The sequence below is a fragment of the Balaenoptera physalus genome (genome assembly GCF_965194825.1).
Source record: "Balaenoptera physalus genome assembly, chromosome: X".
In the NCBI taxonomy this organism is placed as follows: domain Eukaryota; kingdom Metazoa; phylum Chordata; class Mammalia; order Artiodactyla; family Balaenopteridae; genus Balaenoptera; species Balaenoptera physalus.
Window position 1 is genome coordinate 102,213,363 of NC_138903.1, and position 23,180 is coordinate 102,236,542.

The 23,180-nt window shown below is 55.0% G+C and overlaps 1 protein-coding gene and 1 long non-coding RNA gene across 14 annotated transcripts in view; one reads left to right on the forward strand and one right to left on the reverse strand.

Annotated features, from left to right (window-relative positions):
- Positions 1-23,180, reverse strand: part of LOC309652103 — an 81,461-nt gene that overhangs the window by 15,173 nt on the left and 43,108 nt on the right. The window contains exons 1-2 of one of the 2 annotated variants that reach the window (XR_014258575.1): positions 7,510-7,598; positions 1,897-2,012 (exon numbers count right to left, since the gene is read on the reverse strand). This is a non-coding gene — a long non-coding RNA (uncharacterized lncRNA). Of the gene's footprint in view, positions 1-1,896; positions 7,427-7,509; positions 7,599-23,180 lie in introns of those variants that run through there. The other variant, XR_014258574.1, reaches the window with a different exon arrangement.
- Positions 7,677-23,180, forward strand: part of LOC309652082 (uncharacterized protein) — a 311,046-nt gene continuing 295,542 nt past the window's right edge. For all 12 annotated transcript variants that reach the window (XM_082445595.1, XM_082445600.1, XM_082445598.1 and 9 more), the window contains exons 1-2: positions 7,677-7,996; positions 16,652-16,725. In XM_082445595.1, coding sequence (XP_082301721.1) covers positions 7,712-7,996; positions 16,652-16,725 — 359 coding nt within the window. In that variant the 5' untranslated portion in view covers positions 7,677-7,711. The remainder of the gene's footprint in view (positions 7,997-16,651; positions 16,726-23,180) is intronic.

Genomic DNA, 23,180 nt, shown 5'->3' on the forward strand with positions numbered 1-23,180 from the left:
GGGTACATGTTTCTTAATATATATGAAATTGTCTTAATAATAAATTACCCCTAGTTAAGGATGAAATAAATAACTAGAGAACCTCTTTGGAGCAAAATGTAGTTGTCATTACTATACACACCAAGGAAGCAAAAACTTTTTTGGGTGTGATGGATGTGTTCATTATTCTGAGTGTGGTGATCATCTCTCAGGTGGAACATATGTCAATAGTTATCAAGGTGTACACTGTAAACAGGGCAGTTTATCTTCTGCCTATTATACTCCTGTTAATAAAGCTCAGAAGGAACATACCTGTGTGTCTAGGGCAAAGTAACCAAGGAGAAAAGAGGTTGAGTGATCAGGGCAAAGAGCAGCCCGATCTTGTTCATTGCTGGCCATGCTTGGTAAATATTTTCATTCTAATTTCAATGGGAAATTATTGGAGAGCTTCAGGCAGGGGCCTGATATGATTTGAATGGTGGAAGGCACTAGAACCACAGATGTGTGAAATTGGAAGAGACAGTGAACTCCCTAAGTCTAGGTGCTCTTAAGAGAGGTCCATAGGTTTCCTTAAACTTCCTGAAGTAGCTGCTAATTTGTGTATGTATGTACAGATATGCATTTTTAAAAAATTAATTTCCACAGTATTCATCAGCTTCTCGAAAAGGTCCTTGACCATAAATATGTAGGAACTTTTCATGGATTTACCCAGAAATTAGTTAGAGATATCAAAACCTGGAGAAGTACAAGGATGTGTTCCAGATCAGAGGTGGCAGGTTGATGAGGTCATGAGGGGGTTATGATGCTGACTACCGTCTCTGGTCCCCTCATCTCTCCCTGCCCCAACTGCTGATTCACAGAACACAATCGTCATAAAAAGCTGGCATACAGCACACGAAGCCAATGTCTGCTGAACCCTGACCCGCTCACCCACATCAACAGGAGAGCGTGCCAATGGTATGGTCCATAAGAGGTGATCAGCCAGCACAACTACTGGAAACAGTCCCTTATGACTCCCCCATCAAACCTGTATAACTTTCTAAATCACCTATGGGTGTATTACTGTTAAAATCACAAAAGAACAATACATCATAAACAATAATAAGCTATTTCCTCTTTCATTATTACTGAGCCTGCCCTGTGCTGTAGACCAGAAGAATACTATAGAATTGGCATTTGACAGCTCTAGTTTTCCTCCTGTAAAGAATCGACAAATGAGTGTATGCTGGATCCTTACCAATGGAGATTTCAATACGGTATAAAAAAAACTTCTTAAACTAGGAGGCGCTATATAGCAAGGTACATTTCACATGAGAAGCTTCACATCATCCTTCTCAGAGATTCCAGTGTAGGATGACAGAAGGTCCTTTTCTCAGCAATCCAGGGGACAAACAGGCTCCCCTCAAGTTCTTTCCTAGCTCTAGGGTTTATGAAAATGTCGGGCTATTTTTTATAGCTTTAAAAGGTCCCAGGTTACTGAAATAACCCTGCCTTTGCTCAGTCTTGAGCGTGAAGAACGTGCCTCCATGGCACCAGTATAAACTGGATTAAAACATTTCAGAAAGTCACCTTTGTAAAAAGCAAGGGGGTAAAACACAAAGTACACCTGGGAGTTATGTTCCATACCTATCAGATGTGTGAAATCGGCTCTAGTAAAATAATGGCCTTTTCTGGGCTTCGAGTTTCAACTGAGTTCAGGGGTGTTGGAACTTACCAGATAGGTTGATATTTGAATCTCACAGGCAGAACTCTCCTGATCGTCACGATGAACAATTACAGGGACTGAGTATACCTGGACGTGGTGCTAGCCAGACACTAACAAGAGGAAGTTCGGTGAGAGACCTGCCTTGAGAGGGGAGCCTACTGTACAGAAGGGGGAAACAGAATCAAAGCACAACTGAGGGCTGTACTGCGTACCTATCAGAAGTGTGAAGTCAGTGTCTGATCTTCGTCTGTGCTTGAACTCTGGGTCCACACCAAGGCAGTGCACGAGCTGTTGATCGTGCCCTTGGATCTTCTTACCAAACTGTGACCTGAAAAGGAAAGAAAGTATTGTTGAATACCTTGGCCACAGATACAGATTAATTTCCCTAAGTAAGAATTCAGCATGAAAAAAGTAAAAAACAAAGGAACAAAACAAAACAAAAACACACCAGCCTTTTCCTAGTTCTGCAAAAGACACCCATCCAGCCACTGCCTACCCTTAGGAGAAATAAGCCTACAGCTACAGATGGTCTGGACTTTATACTGCAAACCCACTGTGACGTAATCCACTGTGACCATTTGGTCACTTCATATGGTAATTTGCTGGCATTGAGGCTTGTGGTCAGAGATACCGGATCAGCCTTTCTGCTTCCCTAACCTACTGTCCCTGAGGTTAGTGAAATAAATAAATAAACTGTCAGCCCTACAGCCACAGATACAGAAATGTTCTCCCACTTATAACTGATTGATTTCCACGAGGGATGAGCGTCCTGGCCCAAGGGGCAAATGACAGTTTGGGTTTTGTTCAGCACTGTCAGTCGCGTAGCTATAAACAACTTACAGAAGTGGACCGAGCCACTTCAGCAAGATGTTCTGGAGGGACCAATCTCTACACGTATTCCAAAAAGATCCATTTTATAGGAGCACACACTTAGTATGCATGGCTAGAACCTCGATTTATTCAAAGTGGCTAAGGTCTTCAACCATATCCTCATCAAGGTAATTGTGGCCCTAACCCTGACCAATTCCAAACGGACAGAAATACACCACAGCGCCTCCTGCTTCAAAACTGGAGGGTCAATGACTATTTGTAAGTGTCTAAATGATTTAACAGCATAACATTAGTAAGAGGCACACAGGATATGATCCTCAGAGGATCATCCCCCAGATGTCCACAAGGTCCCCCCCACCCCACCCCGTCTCTTCCTTCAGGTCTCTATGTCCCCTTCTCAGTGAGGCCTTCTCCATACAACCTACCTGCAGGTGCAGATCCCTCCCCCAGACCTATTCCCCTTCCCTGCCTTCGTGTGCTGCACAGCACGTGTCATTATAATACACGTGGGTCTTATTGAGCTTACCTTTCAGTCTCCCCCACTAGAATGTGAGCCCCATGTGAGCAAGGACTTTAGGTCTCTTTCGTGTCTGTATGTCCAGCACGAAGAACAGTAGTATCTGGCACATAGTAGGTGCTCAGCAAATGATGAAGGTCACCTTTGGCCACCAGCCCTAATGTTCATGCCATTCCCAGAGCTGACCCTGTCACCTGTAGAGTGTGCGTCTTTCAGAATCTCCTCCCCGTATTTACATTCTCACACAAGAGATCATTAAAAATAGATACCCTACGCTTTAATGAAGTGGTTGGATAATTCTACAGTACTTAAAACAAAAACCACCTGTTTCCAGTCCTAACTGGAGATACAACCGATTACAGCTCTGTAAATGCAACCAGAATCAACTCTTTTAGGTTGGTGTTTTCACCCATATTACTCAATAACATACTCAAAACACGATTACTTTATCAGTGTTGGTTGGCACAGTTGCTTTTGTGGATATTTTTAGCTCTGTATCATGGATCATTTCAAACAAAGCCGATAGGACAATATATCCAGAATTCTGTATGTCGGTCAAGGAGCTTCAACAATCAACGCTTTGCCACTTAAGATTTATTTGTTTTTTTTTTCTAGCATACTCCAAAGCATATTCCAGATATCCTACGACTTCGTGTGTAAATCCAAAGAAGTTATTTCCTCCACATACTCTGCGGTAACATAAACTATAACAAACAGGGCTTTAAAAAAACATAACCAAAATACCGTCATTACATCTAAGAAAAATTACAATTATTCCCTAATGCCACAGGAAACCATCCATGTCCAATGTATCTATTTGACCTAAATATCTCTCTTAAATTTGATTTGTTCTTATTAGGATCCAAAGAAGTATCTTACATAGCATTCGCTGAAATAGGACTTAGTCCTCTTTTCATCTATAACAGCCCCTCCCCGTTTTTTCTTTGCTATTCCTTTGATGAAAAGACTAGATTATTTGTCCTGTAGAATTACTCACATTCAGTGTTACTCTATACGCATCCTGTCCTGAACATGTTCCAGTAGAAACAGAATAACCCGTAGTGAGATCTCTGGGTATGGTTAGATTCAGGCTCAGTTATTTTAGCAGGAACATTTTATAAATTTATTTATTTATCTATTTATTGGCTGCGTTGGGTCTTCGCCGCTGCGCGCAGGCCCTCTCTAGTTGCGGCGTGCGGTGGCTTCTCTTTGTTGCAGAGCACGCGCTGTAGGCGCGCGGGCTTCGGTAGTTGTGGCACGCGGGCTCAGCAGTTGTGGCTCGCGGGCTCTAGAGCGCAGGCTCAGTAGTTGTGGCGCACGGGCTTAGTTGCTCCGCGGCATGTGCGATCTTCCCGGACCAGGGCTCGAACCCGTGTCCCCTGGGTTGGCAGGCGGATTCTTAACCCACTGCGCCACCAGGGAAATGTCCCTTAGCAGGCACATTTTAGATTTGATGCTTTGTACCCCTATATGATACAACAGGAGTATCAGATTGCGCTGTACTGTACAGTGTCAATTGTATCACATCAGAACACCCGCGCTGTTTCCCACACTTTTGATGGGAAACAAAAAGTTTCCCCTGGCCGGGGAGACGGGGGTTGATCGGTGGGTTGTACTATTCTCACCTTGATTCACCCACATTATAAAATGTACCATCTACCTTTTACTGAAATTTTATTAAATGTATGTGTTGGCTTGCTTTTTAAATTTTTGATATGCTATTCATGTACCATATAATCCACAATGTTAAAATGTACTAGTCACTGATTTTTACTATATTCAGACAGTTGTGGGCCCGTGACCACAATAAATTTTAGGACATTTTCATCACCCCCAAAAGGAAGTCCATACTTATTATCTGCCGTTCCCTATTCTCGGGATGGGACTGAAACCGGCCTGAATGGTACAAAGATTACTTCAAATTGAAAACATCTGAGCTACAACAGAGGCAGAAATAAGTCTTCTCTGAACTGCCCTTATCTGGCTAAAGCAGAACTTTATAAGAGACAGCTGCCACAACCCCACCCACACGAGGGGGGGGGCGTGTCTCTAATCAGGGAGGCCTGATCTTGGACATGAGAACATTCCAGAAGATGGTGTAAATAAGCCTCATCAGACCCTTCCATCCTTTGAAGTCCTGATCCACCAAGCCCCCTTGCGAAGTTGGTATATAAACCCCTATCTCTAGCCGTCTAGGGAGCCTCTTCATCTGAAAGCTCCTTCATGGTAAATAAACTTTTCTCCTATTAATTTACCGATAATTAATTTTCAGGCCCCTAGCCAGTTGAACCTAAGACGGTAGAGAAAAAGTTTTCCTCCTAACGTTCCCTTCTCACTAGCCCTATGGCAACCACGCGTGGATTTTTTCTCTCTGTAGATCTGCCTGTTCTGGGTACTTCACGTGAATCAGATCTTACAATGTGTGTTCTTTGGTGTCTAGCTTTTTTCATGTATCATAATGTTTCCAAGATTCATCCGTATTTCAGCACGTATCACTACTTCATTCCATATTATGGCTAAATAAAAACTCATGGTAAGGGTATAGCATATTTTGTTTAAAAATTCATCAGTCGATGGACATTTGGGTTGCTTCCCCCATTTTGGCTTTGTGAATAAGGCTGCCGTAAACATTGACGTACAAGTTTTTGTTTGAATGTTTTCAGTTCTCTGGGATACGTGTCTAGGAGTGGACTTGCTGGTCACGTGGTCACTCTATGTTTAACTTTTGGTGGAAGTGCCGAACTGCTTTACACGGTGTCCGCACCATTTTACATTCCCACCAGCCAGTGTATGAGGCGTTCAATTCCTGCACATCCTTATTACACTTCTTATTTTCCATTTTTAAAATTACAGCTGCCCTGGTAGACGTCAAGTGGTATCTCTTGTGATTTTGATGTTGGTCTCCCTAATGACTAATGACGTTGAACATCTTCTCTTGCCCTCAGTGGCCATTTGCATGGAGAGAGCAATGGATTTGCAGCATGAGACGCCCCCATCCCAACCCCCCCCACCCCACCCCACCCCACCCCTTGTGTGTGTGAACCACTCCTGGTTCACATTGGCAAAGCCACGTAGCCTCTTTGGACCTCGATTTCCTGGCACAATGAGTAGTTATTGCATCTGTGTTCATCCAGGGAATGGAGACAGAAAAAAGACTTTGACTTGGATCTCTGCATGGAGAAACAGCCACTCCTCCCTAGAGTGAAGGAAAAGAAACTCACAGAGGAATCCAGAGGGGCAGCTGAGATCCAGAGCCCAGGGACTGGTCAGGTAATTCCGCGTGGGGAGGAGGTGGAAGCTCTCTTCACTTTCCACCCTCAACAAGGCGGGCAAGTTGTAGCAGAGCATGAAGCCCTCCCTTCACTCCCTAGGAGTTGAAGGCAGCTGCGCTTTGTGAGATCTCCTGTGGTGACCTGAAATGCAAAAAGGCAGCTGCCTGGCCAGAACTAAGCACCTCAGGGTCCTCACTGTCCTCCTCCCTTCTGCCCTGGAAATTCCCACCAGCTCTGCCCAAACAGCAGGGAATGGGTGAGAAAAGGCGCTGTGAGTCAGAGCCTGAGCCAAGGCTGGGACTAGCCGGACAGCAGGCGGTCTTGGGGGGCCTGGGCCTGTGCAGGTGCTCAGTGGGGGAGCAGAAGGGAGGCAGGAAATCCTGAGGAGTTAGGGGCAGTCAGCAGGCCAGTTGTGCTGCCCTGGGGTCGTTGCAGAGCCCATGGATTTCTTTTAAGTGTTTCTTGGAAGGGTGGTTACACTGGGGAGTGGATAGGGGCAGCGGTGACTTCGGTTCTCCCTTGAAAAAACTTCTGTATTTCTGGAGATGTTTTTTCTTAAGAAATAACCAAGCAATAATTACATTTGTCCATGGAAAGAAAGAGTTAACAAAAACACCTTCACAGTCTCGACTGTTTTAGTCACCAGAAAGCTGCCGGTTACCCACGACCCTAGAGACAGTTGTTTCTAAAGGTCTGTCTTTGAATCTCTCTCCCGTGCTCTCTCTCCTCCGCTGCACCCCTCTGCAGGGAACAAGCTACTGGGTGGATACAAGCCCCAGTTTAACACCCCTCGTCTCTGAGTGGCGGCATCACCTGTCATCTTCCTTTTCCTCTCTATGCTACATGTGTCTCCTTGATGTGAAGGTTATTTCTCTAGAGGAGCGTGTTCCTTTTCTCAACAGGAAACAACAAGTCAAGGCGCCCGCCAGGCAGGAGAAACCTGCGAGTCGCTGCGACTCCTTCGGACGCAGCACATCCCCACCCACCTAGGCGGTGTGGACACCACCTGCAGCAGCCCCGGGAAAACCGCTTCAGAGGCGCTGGCTCCCTAGCAGGTCCTTGGCAAAGAGCGGGAGGTGACGGGGCGCAGGGAGTGCCTGCTCTTGGGACTCTGCCTCTCACCTGAGGAGGGAGCAATTCAAGTATTAGTAACCTCAAGCATATGAAGGATACAAACTCGTCACATCGTTTGCAAGTGTACTTACACTTTTTTCCTCTAAATAGTCTTGCGACCGTTGAACGGTAAAATTTCCGTTTTACTGTTCCTTCGCATACATCGTTGGCGGCAAGGCCCCTACAAGGCGGACAAGTTGGTCCTCCCGAGCAGAGAGCGAAACACGGGAGGTTTCCTCTCAGACTTTCCCAAGCTCCCCTCTCCCACCTCTCGGCACCTGGGACCAATTGAGGATGTCCCACCCCTCCCCTGGGCGGGGCCATCACCGAGGAACCCGGATTCCCAACCCCTCCTCTCCCCCTCGCCCTCCCCCCCGCCGCGCCCCACCTCCCGGGCTTCTCCGAGGAGACGCCGACGACAGGGGGCGGGGTGGGAGTGGGGGTGGGGTCGTCTACGCGGGGCCACGCAGGCGCCGCTTTACGGCAGGGGTGGGCGTGGGGCGCCGTCGAGTCCCGCCGGCCCCCGCGCAAGGTTCAGAGCTGACCGGGTTTGTCCCGCCGGAGCGTGGCCTCAGCCAGGTGGGTCCCCTCAGCCTCCTTCGTTTCCTTTCCCTGACGCGGGGCGACGCGGGGCCGGGGGCTGGGCTCCGTCCGGCAGCCTTTCTGATCCCGGGGACCCTCCCCGTCCTCTAGCGTCTGGGCAGCGTATGCCTGGCGTGCGCCGTAGGCCAATGGTCGCTGCATCCTGGCCGGCTCGGGGGGAGGCGGGGACGGGCCGAGGGGGCGCCGCGTGGGCCCGGCCGGGGTCTGGCGTTGAGGCGAGGCTGGCTGAGCGTGGGCGCCGGGATTGTACCGCCGCCTGAGTTCTGTGCTCTGGCGCCAGTAGGGAGAGCGTCCAAGTAGAGCCCCTAGGGAAGCGGTTCCCTGTGGCCAGAGGGCGGGGAGGGCAGGAGGAGAGCGCGGGGCCGCCAGCTCCTTCTTCCTTCCCTCCCCATTTACGTGGCCGCAGGAGGGTCGGCTTGGTTGGGTGGGATTGAGTGCGCTGCCGACAGGGACTGGGCTCCCCGGAATGTATCCCTAGAGAAGTAACATTTCCTTTCGTGAATTTTTGACCTAAAAAAGTCCTAGCTCCATTTTCACGTATGCATTTAACCACATGGAAGATTAAACCCCCAGATTTTCAGGGTCTCTGCAAGTGATGGGAATACTGGTGGTTAATGTTTTTTATCTATTTACAGTTCTGTGCAGTAACAGGAGGCCTTTTATTAATGAAAGAAGCAATGAAGCTTTTTAAAGAAATAATTTCAGGTTATCAAAGATAAAAGTTCATGGTAATAATACAAAATATGAATAAGGGGAGCAAATTATACGTGGACAAAAAACTCCAAAAGGAAAAAAAAACACAGTTTTTTTTTATGACACTGTTAAGGGTGCGTGTTCGTGCAAATGCTTGTTTCTTGTTACTGATAATTGGCAGAAGATTGGCCTTATTACCAAAATTTAAAAATTCGAAGAACTTCTGTAGACATTTGATGGCATGGGGGGGCAATCGAAATTAAAGGGTCAGGGATTTTCATATAAAGGACTGTACTTTGTTTACAGTGGGATTATAACCATTTCATGGGTAAAGGGGATTTGAGACAAGTCAGAGTCAAGAGAGGTGAGGAAATGGCAGGTAATACAGGCCCCTCTGAAAGGGCAGGTCTTGGTTGGGAACTCATACTTTGTATGAAGTTATAGTGTAGTTTTTGTTTGTATTTCCTTTATATGTGCGGCTGGGGAATCTTTTGGTATATTTAAGAGCCTTTTGTGGCTCTTTTTCTGTGAACTAGTAATGTCTTTTTCTCTTGGTTGTTACTCTTAAACGATATCTAGAAGCTTGTTCTCTATGTTAGGAAGACTACTGATGTGAATTAAATACTTTTTTCCCGTTTATCAATGCTTTTCTAACTTCGATTATGCTTTTTTCGTTAGCATGGTAAATTTTAGGTGTTCACATTTATCCTTTTTGTTTTTTTAATGGATTTTTGGGTCAGGCGTACAAAAGGCTTTTCCTGCTCCCGAGCTATAAAGGAATCTTGTCCATTACTTCTTCTAGTAGTTGTATGGTTCTGTGCATTGTACCTTTAATTCTTGGATGCCTGTACAGTTCATCGTGGTTTATTGTGAGAGGTGTGGAACTATGAGCCTATTCTAGATGGGTATCACTTTGTCCCAAGGCTGTCTGTACTCTCATTGATTTGGGAGGCTGCCTCAGTGTATACTAAATTCTTGTATGTCTTCAGGTCTATTCTTGAACTTTGTGTTCTACTATATATTTTCACATGTGGTATGACTAGTTCTCTCACAACATGGCTATTCATTGTCATAACTCTCCTGGATATCTCTGCCTGTTTGTTTTCCCTTATTAACAGTGGAAAATAACAAAGTGTTCAAAAGCCTTTTGGATTTTCTTTGGGATTAGAATGGATTGCTTGATTAACTGATGAAGAATTGTTAATGTTCTTGAGTCTAAGTCTGTTTATCCGAGAATGTAGTACATCTTTATTCTTGTTTAAGTCTACTTGTCTGTCCTACGGGGATTTTAAAGTGTTCCTCCTGTAGATTTCCATGTGTGTATTAACATTACCCTAAGCATATAATCTTTCACCATTGATAATTTAAAATCCTGTAAACTTTGTTTCTAACTGGATATTTATTTATGGAATTGGCTTATAAAAAACATTCGTAGAGCACTTGATTGTCAGGACTTTTGTTAATTTTCTCGGTTTCAGTGAATGGTATATTTTCCATATTGTAATCAACCCTTCGAAAGGTTAGAACTTTGTGAAACGTACCCCTCCGAGTGTTGGATTTTTGAGCACTGGGTGGGTAAAGTCGGGGAAAAAGAAGTTAAGAATCAATGTCTCTGAAATGTTTTCCCTCTTAGGCGCACTGTTGCAGAGTCTAGTGTCACTAATTTTTTAAAACACCTCGTTATAGGGATACCGAAACCCTTGATTTCCCTTTTTTTACACACTTCTAAGATTTCTAAACATTTTGCAAGTTAATGTTAAGTGGAAAGGATGCTGAGCCCCTCCTATTTATTAAGCCAGTGACTAGGTCCTGACCCACACAAACTCCCTACCCAAGGCTGTGAGCAAGGTGATATAACTGTGCCCTTTTGACCAAAGTTAACACCCGGACATATAAAGAGGCCTGTCTGCTTGAGGTCCCAGGTGTCTTTCCAAACAGGAGGAACTTGAAATCAATTGGAAACAAGGAATTAGGGGCTCAGTTGATCATTATGGACAAGAAGTATTGATAACAGACTTTGATCCGGTGATTCCAGAAGAGGATGAATATCTCAATAAATGTATAATGAAAGGGTAGAGACATCCTTCCCAATACATAACAAGATGGGCTTAAGAAACTCTGGAGATTAAGACCCAGACATTATTAAAAGGGTCAAAACAAAACAACCGTGATATATTTGCATTACCCTTCCTTTGCGTTGCCTAGTAAAAGGGATAAACATCTTCTCTGTTGAAACAGAAGGTTACCAAATACTGATGATTTTCTTCTGGAGAGACTTCCACTGATATTATTTGTTCTTTTATGAGGCAGAACAAATACATTAGTGACTGGGTGGGTGAAGCCATAAAATGTTTTTAAAAAGGAAATGCTAGACTTGGCATTACCTAAAGATAGGGCTTTTAACACTGATTTAGAGCAATTTATATTTAATTCCTGGCATTGTGTTAAACAGTGGTAAACAGAGTGACCCTCCACCAACACTGGTTCCTTTGGTGTCTCTGATATGGAATCTACCTCCTCTGGACTGACCTGTGTGTAAAACCATCAGGCTGGCCTCTCTGTGACTCTAGACTGTACCTCAGCTAGCACTAGTAAGCAGGGGCTAGGACCACGTGTGGTGCATCTGCTGAGGTCTCTTGCCCTACTCCAGTGCTAAACACACAGGAACGGATAGGGAATAGGTTCAGATCCACTGCTAGCTACCTGGATGAGGAACCTTTCCTTTTCTGGCCAGGAGGCAGGCTAAGAGGACCAAACAGGGATGAGGCTCTGCTCATCTAAATGTGGAAGTGATACCCAAATTTGGCCAAAACGGTGAGCCGCCATGTTGGAGGCAGGTTGGACTGGAGTTGGTGTATTTTTCCCCTCACAAAGGGGCACAAGGACAGGTCTAGGAGACGGGGGAGGGGGTGGTGAGGAAGGGCAGGATGGCATTTCTGGTGCAACACTGCCATCAAGAGGAACTCATTCCCAGATGCCAAGCACACTGCGCTGAGACGCCACAGAGAGGAGGCCCCGCAGAAGCAGGATGGAGGGCCAGACTTTGAGGCGCGCCCCTCTGAAGTGGCCAGGTTGATGAGCCATCTCGCTTTTGCCATGTTGGGCAGGGGTTGGCATTTCGTTTTTCCCTCGGCAAAGGGCAGAGGGAGAGGGCCTGGGGGAGGGGAAGGGGAAGGGCAGGTTGCAGTTCGTGGTGCAATACTGCCATCAAGAGGAACGGGTCCGCCGATCCCGCGAACCCTGTACCGTCCCTTCCTGGGGAGGAGTGACAAGGGATTGAAGTCGGGAACACTGGACAGTGGCCCCGGGAAGTCAAGAGCTCCGAGCCCCGCCTGGGAAGGGGCGGGAAGCATGGCCCAAGGCCCGGCGGTGCCGTGGAGGCGCCAGAGACGGGCAGTGGCACAAGGCGCACAGCCCGGCCGCCTGGCACGTGGGGCTACAGAGAGTGGAGTCTCGGTGGACCCTGGTGGCCGCCATGTCTGGGCGGGCCTAGAGGAAGCTGCTCCGAAGGAGGCCAGGCCGGGGTTCTGCGGGCATTTGGCCGCGTGCCCCTTCCCCTCGGAGCCAGAGCACGTTCGGCCGGGGCGGGCCCAGGGCCCCGGAAGCCTCTCTGGGCCACGGTGCGGCCCAGCCAGAGACCACCGCGGGCAACGGGAGTTCTGCCGCCCTTGGCGGCAGCGGCCGAGGCGGGCCCAGTGACCTTCTTCCGTCCAGCTCAGAGACGACACGTGGAGCCTGGCTACCCAGTGCCCAGGGCTCCCGAGGCCCAGCGAGAGCTGGCAGTCCGAGTCCAGAAGGGGACGGCGCTGGCGGGACGCAGGAGCCACCGCAGAAGGAGCCCTTCACCTGAGCCGAAGAGTCTAATCGGTGGCTGCGGTGCCATCTCCCAGGGTCTCCGGGATTCTGGCCCAGGCCTGGCCTGGCCTGTCCCGTCCCGATCCGTCCCGAGGGCTCCCGGACCCGGCTCCCGGAGAGGAGAGGGCAGGACACGAGAGGAGAGGAGCTGAGCAGAGCCCCGCCGAGTGGACCCCCGGGCCATGCATTTGCAGCAGGCTTCAGCTTTCTCCCCACGAGGCCCTGAGCCTCAGTTCGGCGAGGAGAAGGAAAGGCCCCGGCTTGCATTCCGGCCCGGCTCTCCAGGTCTCGGCCCTGTGCTTGCACCTGCAGCCCAGCCAGGGAATCAAGCCGAAGAGGTCTGAAGAAGCTGCCTGAAGCTCACCTCTGTTGGACTGAGAGAAACGCCTCCCCAACTTGCCCTCTCCCCCATGACCACCCCTCATCCAGCTTGTCTGCCAAGGCCAGGAACGAGGTGCATACTCCTGGGCACACGGCGGTGCCTTCGAGTCCCCGGCTGACCCGATAGGCCGCTTCTGGAACAAGCCGTGGGGCGGCTCGTTCCTGCCCTTTGCCCAGCTCTTACCTGCCCGGGCGGGGGTGGGTGGTGGGCTGGTTTGGGGGTCAGGTCCCGGGGCGGGGTGCGCTGTGGGGGGAGGGCTTCCGACTGGGAGCAAGTCTCCAGGCTGGACCCCTCCCTCCCTCCCTCCGCACGTACCCCTCCTGGAAGGGTGCTGAAACCCCCCCCCCCCCCGCGCCCCTTTCCTTTCGCGCCTGTGAGTCGCCTGACACGTTGTCAGGCGATCTTACGTGGGCAGAGCGTTTCCTTGGGGCCGGGTCCTGACGTAGCTGCGCGGTCTGACTGGTCGCCGGCCGCAGGTGCTCTCAGTGTGGCCTTCTGGCCAGGGCCAACGGCTGCACCTGCAGAACGTGGAGCCGCTTGTGAAAAATCCCAGGAGTCTTCCCCAAACAAGAGGACCGCCGGGTCCTCCACGGGGAGGGAGTCCGAGGAACAGGGCGTTCCCCGGCCGCAAAGTTCCTGTTCCCGAGGTGAGCTCGAGTGCGGAAAACGGACCTGGATCCCCCTGCTGCGGACGGTGCCGTCCCTCTCTGCGTACCGATCGTGGCCCACTTCCATCCCATCGCGAGTGGGTCCTGGATACCCTGTGTCCTACGGCACAGGAAGGGCCTCAACGGGATCCTGCGGGGCCTGGGACCCGGACTCTCTTTGGCAGGAGCAAAAAGTAAACAAACCGAAACACAGCTCGAACTGAGAGTGGAATGTGCAGTGCCCCTGCATTACTCTTCCTCGTCTGCGTCTGGGAGCAAGCGCTAACGAGGAAACGTTCTCCAGGCTGTGTGCAGGGTGCTGCCCCCGACAGGGGACAGGGCGGCCACGTCCTCCCCTTTCCCCGTGGTCCACGGTGGCTGGGCCCGGGGCCTCCGCCGGGGCACCGGCCACGGGTCCTGGGTCCCCGGTGGCCCTGAGACCCCAGGGACCCCACTGGCCGACCTCGCTCCTGCAGGGAGAGCCAGGATCCAGGGGCCAGATGCCCTGGGGTGGGAGCTTCAGCTCCTTGTTCCTCAACATGGCGGCTGCCGAGGCCCGGCCCCGAGGGTGGGGAGCGCGGCGGGCCTGGCCGCCCGGGGCTCCTCGGTGGGCGAGCCCGGCCCCGAACCCCGCCGCGTGTCGCTTCCACACCTACTCTGGAGGCGTGCCCGGCGGCCAGGTTCGGCCCGGGAATCCTCTGAGTGCTCCAAAGCCAGCCCTCCTCCCGTCACAGGCCTTCCCCACAGTATCCACAGGCAGGGGCTGGAGGCCGTGCTCAAAAAGCTTCCGCTTGATGGCACTGTTGCTCCAGAAATGCCCAGCACCCTTGCGAGCGCGGCCTCTCCCTCCGCCCTTTGCGGATCAAAAAAGGCCCAGGGAGGCCCGAGAGCCATCCAGGCCTTCCGAGTGGGGTTGGCCCTACTGGGGGGTTGGGGGAGGTGGTGTCTCTTCCTTCTGGGGCTTCTCCTTGGCAGTAGGCGCGCACAGGTAAAGACATCGCAAGGAATCCGTGCATCGGTGGGTCCATCTCCGCATGCCTCTGGGAGTTGTTTTGAGGCCACGCTGCCTGGCCCACATGTCCTGGCGACCGGGACCCTGTCAGGTCTGCACACCTGGGGACGGGCATCCATCTGGGTCGTGTCGGGCAGAATCCTAGCTCTCTCTGGACATTGATTCAGAGCTAGAGGTGGCACAAGGACCTGGGTTTCTCCGCTTCCTGCGTGCTTGCCTCTCTGCTGTTCTCATCCAGCTACGTGAACTGGCTTAAGGGCTCAGGAGCAGGCCCGAGAGGGTCTAGGCCACTATGGCAGCGGGAGGAAGTGACGGGGACCCAGGGAGTTGGGGCAGATTGCCCCTGCTCACCTCCAGGGGTGTCAGGCAGTCACTCTGCCATGGAGTGCCCGGGGTAGGGGGTGCAGGGAGGTGGTTTGGAGTTGCTGGGACAGGTGTAGATCCCAGTGGCTCCCCTCCATCCACACAGACAGATGACCTTGGGGAGGGCCGTCTGTTCAGCAGACCCTTCTGGGGAGCTCTCCATGGGACTGTGTCTGTACTCTAGCCTCAAACCCCCCACTCGTTCGTCGCTTCATTCCCTCGCTCCCTGCTCCACTCGTTCATTCGTAAACACGCAGGTACACAAGCGTGTGCGTGGGCGCGCGTGCGTATCATGCGTGCGTCGTGTGTAAGCACGTGTATGTACGCTTACAGAGCGTGTACAAAACGTCCCTTCTCTTGTACTTTTTCCCTGTAACCGCCTCGGGGGTGCCGCTGTGGATAGGACTTTCTCCCAGTCAAAGCCAAAGCCCTCACCGTTGCTCGATGGCCGCTCCCAAGTTGTCCCCCCCGGTCTGCGGAGGGAAGCACACGTCCTTTTTGCGTGCGTATGTATGCTCCCGGGGTTGAATGCAGGTGAAAGCAACGGGCCGCAGAGGGCTGTGTGCATGTCGCCTGCTCCCTGACCCCACCGGGCTCACGTAGTGATAGGTAGTCTTCTGCCTTTTTTGGCTGCTCTCACGGCACTATAGGCGTGCCGTGGCGTTGGCACGTCTGTGCGGAGTCAACGCCGTGTCCTGCTAGGGCCCCTCCATTTCTTTTCGGACAGCTGCCCAGGGTAGGTAGGGTACCCTTGTCTGTGCCTGGAGGCAGGAGCATAGGGTCTCTCACGGGCCCCTCCTCTTTGGACGCTAGGCTTCCGCCTTGTTCCTTCCTCTCCTCTTCTGTCTCCCACGGAACTGGCTGTGAGGCGCGGGCCACTGAGTCGTCGTTACCAGGGTGCGGGTGAGCGTGACCAGGGTACGTTTTCCGGCGTCAGCGTCCACCCAGAGGAGAGGAGCAGGGTAAATCTCCAGTGGGCCACGTCCCAGAGCACGTGCCCTTACGCCCGGAAAGTCCATGCGGTGGGCCTGTGTGCGGCCAGAGGGGAGACGAGTCGGTGCCCGTTGACCCACGCGTCCTAGGAACGGCTGGTCAGTTGTGGAGGACGCGCGCGGGCTTGCCAAGATACCTGGGGTTGTCCCGCCATAGTCCCACGGGTGCAGAGCCGAGGAGACGAGCTCCGCGCCTGTAAACGCCAGGGTGATGGCTGTGCTTCCCACCGGAAAGAGATTTTGGAGGATGACGGGATCAAGGGTTTCACCGGACACGCTTCTTTGTGTACAAACTGCTTCCGTCTGACGGCCCCCCTGCCTCGGATGGCATCCGTGCCATTTCCGAAGGACGAGTGGAGTTGATTCTTCACACTTGTGCCTTGTTTGGAAGTTGTTGGTTGACCCGGGGGTGCCGGTAGGAATAGGAACCGAAGGCACTCTCTCTCGAGGTTGCGCGGGCGGGGGTGTACGCGGACCCTCCCCCCTCCTCTCCTCCCCCCTCCTCCCCCCTCCTCTCCTCCCCCCTCCTCCCCCCTCCTCTCCTCCCCCCTCCTCCCCCCTCCTCTCCTCCCCCCTCCTCCCCCCTCCTCTCCTCCCCCCTCCTCCCCCCTCTTGCCCCCCCCCCCTTCACAAGCACCGTGGCGGTGCCACACTGAGTGATGGGCGTTCGGCTGTCTCTCGTTGCAGAGGAGGCAGAGCGGAAGGAAAGGAGGAGGAGGGAAATCGGGGACGTCGGTCATCTCCAGGCGCTGGTGTTCTGGGTGAGTGCGAGCTCTGTGTTCTCTTCCCTTCCCTCTTCCGAAAGAGTCTATTTCACCATAGGAGAAAGTCAGTGATTCTGGTAGTTCATTCAGCAAGGCTCAAGAAGCAGGGACTCCCAGGTGGGATCGTGGCACGGGGACACGGGTGTACTGTGCCGGAGTTCTTGGCCATGGTAGGAAAGGCTCTCGAGTCAGGTCCTGACTGGGGGAGCCGGAAGAAAGAGGTGCATGGACGAGCATCTAGAGCACCTGTGTACGGTTACCCTAGGCGATCGGTACGTAGCATTTGAGGTCAGTGTCCTGCGGGAGCGGGGAGAGTGGAAAGGGATCGGGCCCGGGCCGCTTGCACCGGCACCGGGACCCGGTCTGGGCTCCAGGCTCCGTGAAGCCAACCGCCCGTGACGTGGTCACTCGGCGCCCCACCTCACCCCCGAGAAGCAGCAGTGCCAGCCCAGCCCGACGTGGGGGCCGGCGGTGGGAGACCGTGTGAGGGAGAGCCAGGCCTCGTGGGCTTTTTGCCTCCTGTGCTTTGAGTGGAGCCTGTGATGGCTGTTCCTCCCGTCCTCTCCTGATCGCTCTTGGGCCCAGCTCTCTCCACCATGGCCCTCCACCAAGCCAGGAAGGACTCGGGAACGTGCCCTTGCGGGATTATGAAGAGGGGGCGCCCGCTGGGCGGCGTGGAGGTTTGGCTCGGGGCAGCCCGCTGTAGGGCTCCTTGCGCTCCGCAAGTCTGCCTCTTGACAAACCAAGGAACTTGACGGTGTGGGGCCTTTCAGGAGGTGTACGTCCCTTCTTCCGTGTGGGAAATGTCGCCTGAGTGGGTGCGTGACCAGCAGCCGGAGGTGTTTTCTTTCTGTCTCTGTTTCTTCCTTCTCCCTCCTGTCTTCTGTTGAACCAGTCTTGCCGTGAGGAGGACGCCTCCTACCCTGGGCTCAAAGTAATTGAAGGCTTCTCCAGGCGGGCTGGTGAGCGTGTGGCGCCGTGGTTTAGCGAGGCGTCACGGCACACGGGTCGGCGGCGTGGCTGACGTTTCGTGGTTACCAAAGGGCGGAGGCAGGGTTCGAGCAGCAAGGGCAGCGTGGCATTTCTGGGGTGACCCTGCCTTCCACAGGACCCTGTTTGGCCATCCCAAGAGCCTTTCACGGTAATATCTGGGCGTCGAGTCAAGTCCCCCGGCGTGGGGCGAGGGTCCCGGAAGACGTGCACTCAGCACGGTGGGGCTCTTTTGGGTTTTCTCTCCTCGACGCACCTCAGTACCGCGGCTTGAAAGAATTGCCAGGGCCCGGGGGCACAGCAGATTCGGAGTTAGAGAAAGAGAGGAAGGCGTGCTGAGACAAAACTGAGGGAAGGGGGCTTCCCTGGTGGCGCAGTGGTTAAGAATCTGCCTGCCAATGCAGGGGACACGGGTTCGAGCCCTAGTCTGGGAAGATCCCACATGCCGCGGGGCAACTAAGCCCCGTGAGCCACAACTACTGAGCCTGCGCATCTGGAGCCTGTGCTCCGCAACGGGAGAGGCCGCGACAGTGAGAGGCCCGCGCACCGCGATGAAGAGTGGCCCCCACTCGCCGCAACTGGAGAAAGCCCTCGCACAGAAACGAAGACCCAACACAGCCAAAAATAAATAAATAATTAAAACAACAACAACAACAACAAAGAAAACCGAGGGAGAAGGAGAGAAGACGCGATCATGTCCCGTCCCGTCCCGTCCCGTGCCTCCGGTTCTTTCCAACACGGAGGACGCGTGGTGCTTCCCGAGGCGGCGGTGGACCAGGGCTCTCTTCTCTTTCCAAGGCCTCGTGTCCCCGGAGCACTTGGCATCCAGAGTGTGTTCCTTCAGCCAACATGGGTGGGGCCGGTGGCGGCAGTGCCCCCAGTGGCCCACCCCGCCCTCCACCCAAGTCAGCGCAACCAGGCAGGCGCTGAGAGGACGCTTAAGGGCAGGAACCTGTGTCTAAACCACCTTCCCCAGTGCACCGGAAAGAAACTGAAGAGGAGTCCCCGGTGGCTCCCAGTCGCTCCGAGGTGTAAAGCACAGCGAGCTGGCGGGAGCCTACACCCACCCACACACCCACCCCGGGGGTGTCTTCCCATCCCTGGCCTTCCCCTGGGCGGTGTCAGGAGACTGACCCGCTCCGGCGTCTCTGGGGCAGCGCCCGGCCGCCCTTCCGACCGACCCGTGTGTGCCACCGTCCACGCCTGAACACCAAACCCCACTCCCACCCCCCGCCCCCGGGCCGCCGTGGGAGAAATGCCAGGTCCTCGGGGGCCGTCCATCGTCTTGCCATAGGAGGCCGAGCTCGCCCTGCACCGCGGCTGTGCCTGTGGGCTGCCGGCCCTTTGCGTCGGGCTGCTTGCCCCTCGGTGACTGATGAGAAGGTGCCTCGCCAGGCACCGCCCGGACGTGACTGGATCTCAGTGCTCACACTCGGAGTGTTTCCCGAGGTCCTCGGCAAATGTGGGTTGCTAAAGACACAGCTGCCGGTCCACGGCTGGGTGCCTGGATGGGGAGTCATAAAGGCAGGCTAAGAGGACCCCACAGAGACGAGGCCCCGCAGAAGCAGGATGGAGGGCCAGACTTTGAGGCGCGCCCCTCTGAAGTGGCCAGGTTGATGAGCCATCTCGCTTTTGCCATGTTGGGCAGGGGTTGGCATTTCGTTTTTCCCTCGGCAAAGGGCAGAGGGAGAGGGCCTGGGGGAGGGGAAGGGGAAGGGCAGGTTGCCGTTCGTGGTGCAATACTGCCATCAAGAGGAACGGGTCCGCCGATCCCGCGAACCCTGTACCGTCCCTTCCTGGGGAGGAGTGACAAGGGATTGAAGTCGGGAACACTGGACAGTGGCCCCGGGAAGTCAAGAGCTCCGAGCCCCGCCTGGGAAGGGGCGGGAAGCATGGCCCAAGGCCCGGCGGTGCCGTGGAGGCTCCAGAGACGGGCAGTGGCACAAGGCGCACAGCCCGGCCGCCTGGCACGTGGGGCTACAGAGAGTGGAGTCTCGGTGGACCCTGGTGGCCGCCACGTCTGGGCGGGCCTAGAGGAAGCTGCTCCGAAGGAGGCCAGGCCGGGGTTCTGCGGGCATTTGGCCGCGTGCCCCTTCCCCTCGGAGCCAGAGCACGTTCGGCCGGGGCGGGCCCAGGGCCCCGGAAGCCTCTCTGGGCCACGGTGCGGCCCAGCCAGAGACCACCGCGGGCAACGGGAGTTCTGCCGCCCTTGGCGGCAGCGGCCGAGGCGGGCCCAGTGACCTTCTTCCGTCCAGCTCAGAGACGACACGTGGAGCCTGGCTACCCAGTGCCCAGGGCTCCCGAGGCCCAGCGAGAGCTGGCAGTCCGAGTCCAGAAGGGGACGGCGCTGGCGGGACGCAGGAGCCACCGCAGAAGGAGCCCTTCACCTGAGCCGAAGAGTCTAATCGGTGGCTGCGGTGCCATCTCCCAGGGTCTCCGGGATTCTGGCCCAGGCCTGGCCTGGCCTGTCCCGTCCCGATCCGTCCCGAGGGCTCCCGGACCCGGCTCCCGGAGAGGAGAGGGCAGGACACGAGAGGAGAGGAGCTGAGCAGAGCCCCGCCGAGTGGACCCCCGGGCCATGCATTTGCAGCAGGCTTCAGCTTTCTCCCCACGAGGCCCTGAGCCTCAGTTCGGCGAGGAGAAGGAAAGGCCCCGGCTTGCATTCCGGCCCGGCTCTCCAGGTCTCGGCCCTGTGCTTGCACCTGCAGCCCAGCCAGGGAATCAAGCCGAAGAGGTCTGAAGAAGCTGCCTGAAGCTCACCTCTGTTGGACTGAGAGAAACGCCTCCCCAACTTGCCCTCTCCCCCATGACCACCCCTCATCCAGCTTGTCTGCCAAGGCCAGGAACGAGGTGCATACTCCTGGGCACACGGCGGTGCCTTCGAGTCCCCGGCTGACCCGATAGGCCGCTTCTGGAACAAGCCGTGGGGCGGCTCGTTCCTGCCCTTTGCCCAGCTCTTACCTGCCCGGGCGGGGGTGGGTGGTGGGCTGGTTTGGGGGTCAGGTCCCGGGGCGGGGTGCGCTGTGGGGGGAGGGCTTCCGACTGGGAGCAAGTCTCCAGGCTGGACCCCTCCCTCCCTCCCTCCGCACGTACCCCTCCTGGAAGGGTGCTGAAACCCGCCCCGCGCCCCTTTCCTTTCGCGCCTGTGAGTCGCCTGACACGTTGTCAGGCGATCTTACGTGGGCAGAGCGTTTCCTTGGGGCCGGGTCCTGACGTAGCTGCGCGGTCTGACTGGTCGCCGGCCGCAGGTGCTCTCAGTGTGGCCTTCTGGCCAGGGCCAACGGCTGCACCTGCAGAACGTGGAGCCGCTTGTGAAAAATCCCAGGAGTCTTCCCCAAACAAGAGGACCGCCGGGTCCTCCACGGGGAGGGAGTCCGAGGAACAGGGCGTTCCCCGGCCGCAAAGTTCCTGTTCCCGAGGTGAGCTCGAGTGCGGAAAACGGACCTGGATCCCCCTGCTGCGGACGGTGCCGTCCCTCTCTGCGTACCGATCGTGGCCCACTTCCATCCCATCGCGAGTGGGTCCTGGATACCCTGTGTCCTACGGCACAGGAAGGGCCTCAACGGGATCCTGCGGGGCCTGGGACCCGGACTCTCTTTGGCAGGAGCAAAAAGTAAACAAACCGAAACACAGCTCGAACTGAGAGTGGAATGTGCAGTGCCCCTGCATTACTCTTCCTCGTCTGCGTCTGGGAGCAAGCGCTAACGAGGAAACGTTCTCCAGGCTGTGTGCAGGGTGCTGCCCCCGACAGGGGACAGGGCGGCCACGTCCTCCCCTTTCCCCGTGGTCCACGGTGGCAGGGCCCGGGGCCTCCGCCGGGGCACCGGCCACGGGTCCTGGGTCCCCGGTGGCCCTGAGACCCCAGGGACCCTACTGGCCGACCTCGCTCCTGCAGGGAGAGCCAGGATCCAGGGGCCAGATGCCCTGGGGTGGGAGCTTCAGCTCCTTGTTCCTCAACATGGCGGCTGCCGAGGCCCGGCCCCGAGGGTGGGGAGCGCGGCGGGCCTGGCCGCCCGGGGCTCCTCGGTGGGCGAGCCCGGCCCCGAACCCCGCCGCGTGTCGCTTCCACACCTACTCTGGAGGCGTGCCCGGCGGCCAGGTTCGGCCCGGGAATCCTCTGAGTGCTCCAAAGCCAGCCCTCCTCCCGTCACAGGCCTTCCCCACAGTATCCACAGGCAGGGGCTGGAGGCCGTGCTCAAAAAGCTTCCGCTTGATGGCACTGTTGCTCCAGAAATGCCCAGCACCCTTGCGAGCGCGGCCTCTCCCTCCGCCCTTTGCGGATCAAAAAAGGCCCAGGGAGGCCCGAGAGCCATCCAGGCCTTCCGAGTGGGGTTGGCCCTACTGGGGGGTTGGGGGAGGTGGTGTCTCTTCCTTCTGGGGCTTCTCCTTGGCAGTAGGCGCGCACAGGTAAAGACATCGCAAGGAATCCGTGCATCGGTGGGTCCATCTCCGCATGCCTCTGGGAGTTGTTTTGAGGCCACGCTGCCTGGCCCACATGTCCTGGCGACCGGGACCCTGTCAGGTCTGCACACCTGGGGACGGGCATCCATCTGGGTCGTGTCGGGCAGAATCCTAGCTCTCTCTGGACATTGATTCAGAGCTAGAGGTGGCACAAGGACCTGGGTTTCTCCGCTTCCTGCGTGCTTGCCTCTCTGCTGTTCTCATCCAGCTACGTGAACTGGCTTAAGGGCTCAGGAGCAGGCCCGAGAGGGTCTAGGCCACTATGGCAGCGGGAGGAAGTGACGGGGACCCAGGGAGTTGGGGCAGATTGCCCCTGCTCACCTCCAGGGGTGTCAGGCAGTCACTCTGCCATGGAGTGCCCGGGGTAGGGGGTGCAGGGAGGTGGTTTGGAGTTGCTGGGACAGGTGTAGATCCCAGTGGCTCCCCTCCATCCACACAGACAGATGACCTTGGGGAGGGCCGTCTGTTCAGCAGACCCTTCTGGGGAGCTCTCCATGGGACTGTGTCTGTACTCTAGCCTCAAACCCCCCACTCGTTCGTCGCTTCATTCCCTCGCTCCCTGCTCCACTCGTTCATTCGTAAACACGCAGGTACACAAGCGTGTGCGTGGGCGCGCGTGCGTATCATGCGTGCGTCGTGTGTAAGCACGTGTATGTACGCTTACAGAGCGTGTACAAAACGTCCCTTCTCTTGTACTTTTTCCCTGTAACCGCCTCGGGGGTGCCGCTGTGGATAGGACTTTCTCCCAGTCAAAGCCAAAGCCCTCACCGTTGCTCGATGGCCGCTCCCAAGTTGTCCCCCCCGGTCTGCGGAGGGAAGCACACGTCCTTTTTGCGTGCGTATGTATGCTCCCGGGGTTGAATGCAGGTGAAAGCAACGGGCCGCAGAGGGCTGTGTGCATGTCGCCTGCTCCCTGACCCCACCGGGCTCACGTAGTGATAGGTAGTCTTCTGCCTTTTTTGGCTGCTCTCACGGCACTATAGGCGTGCCGTGGCGTTGGC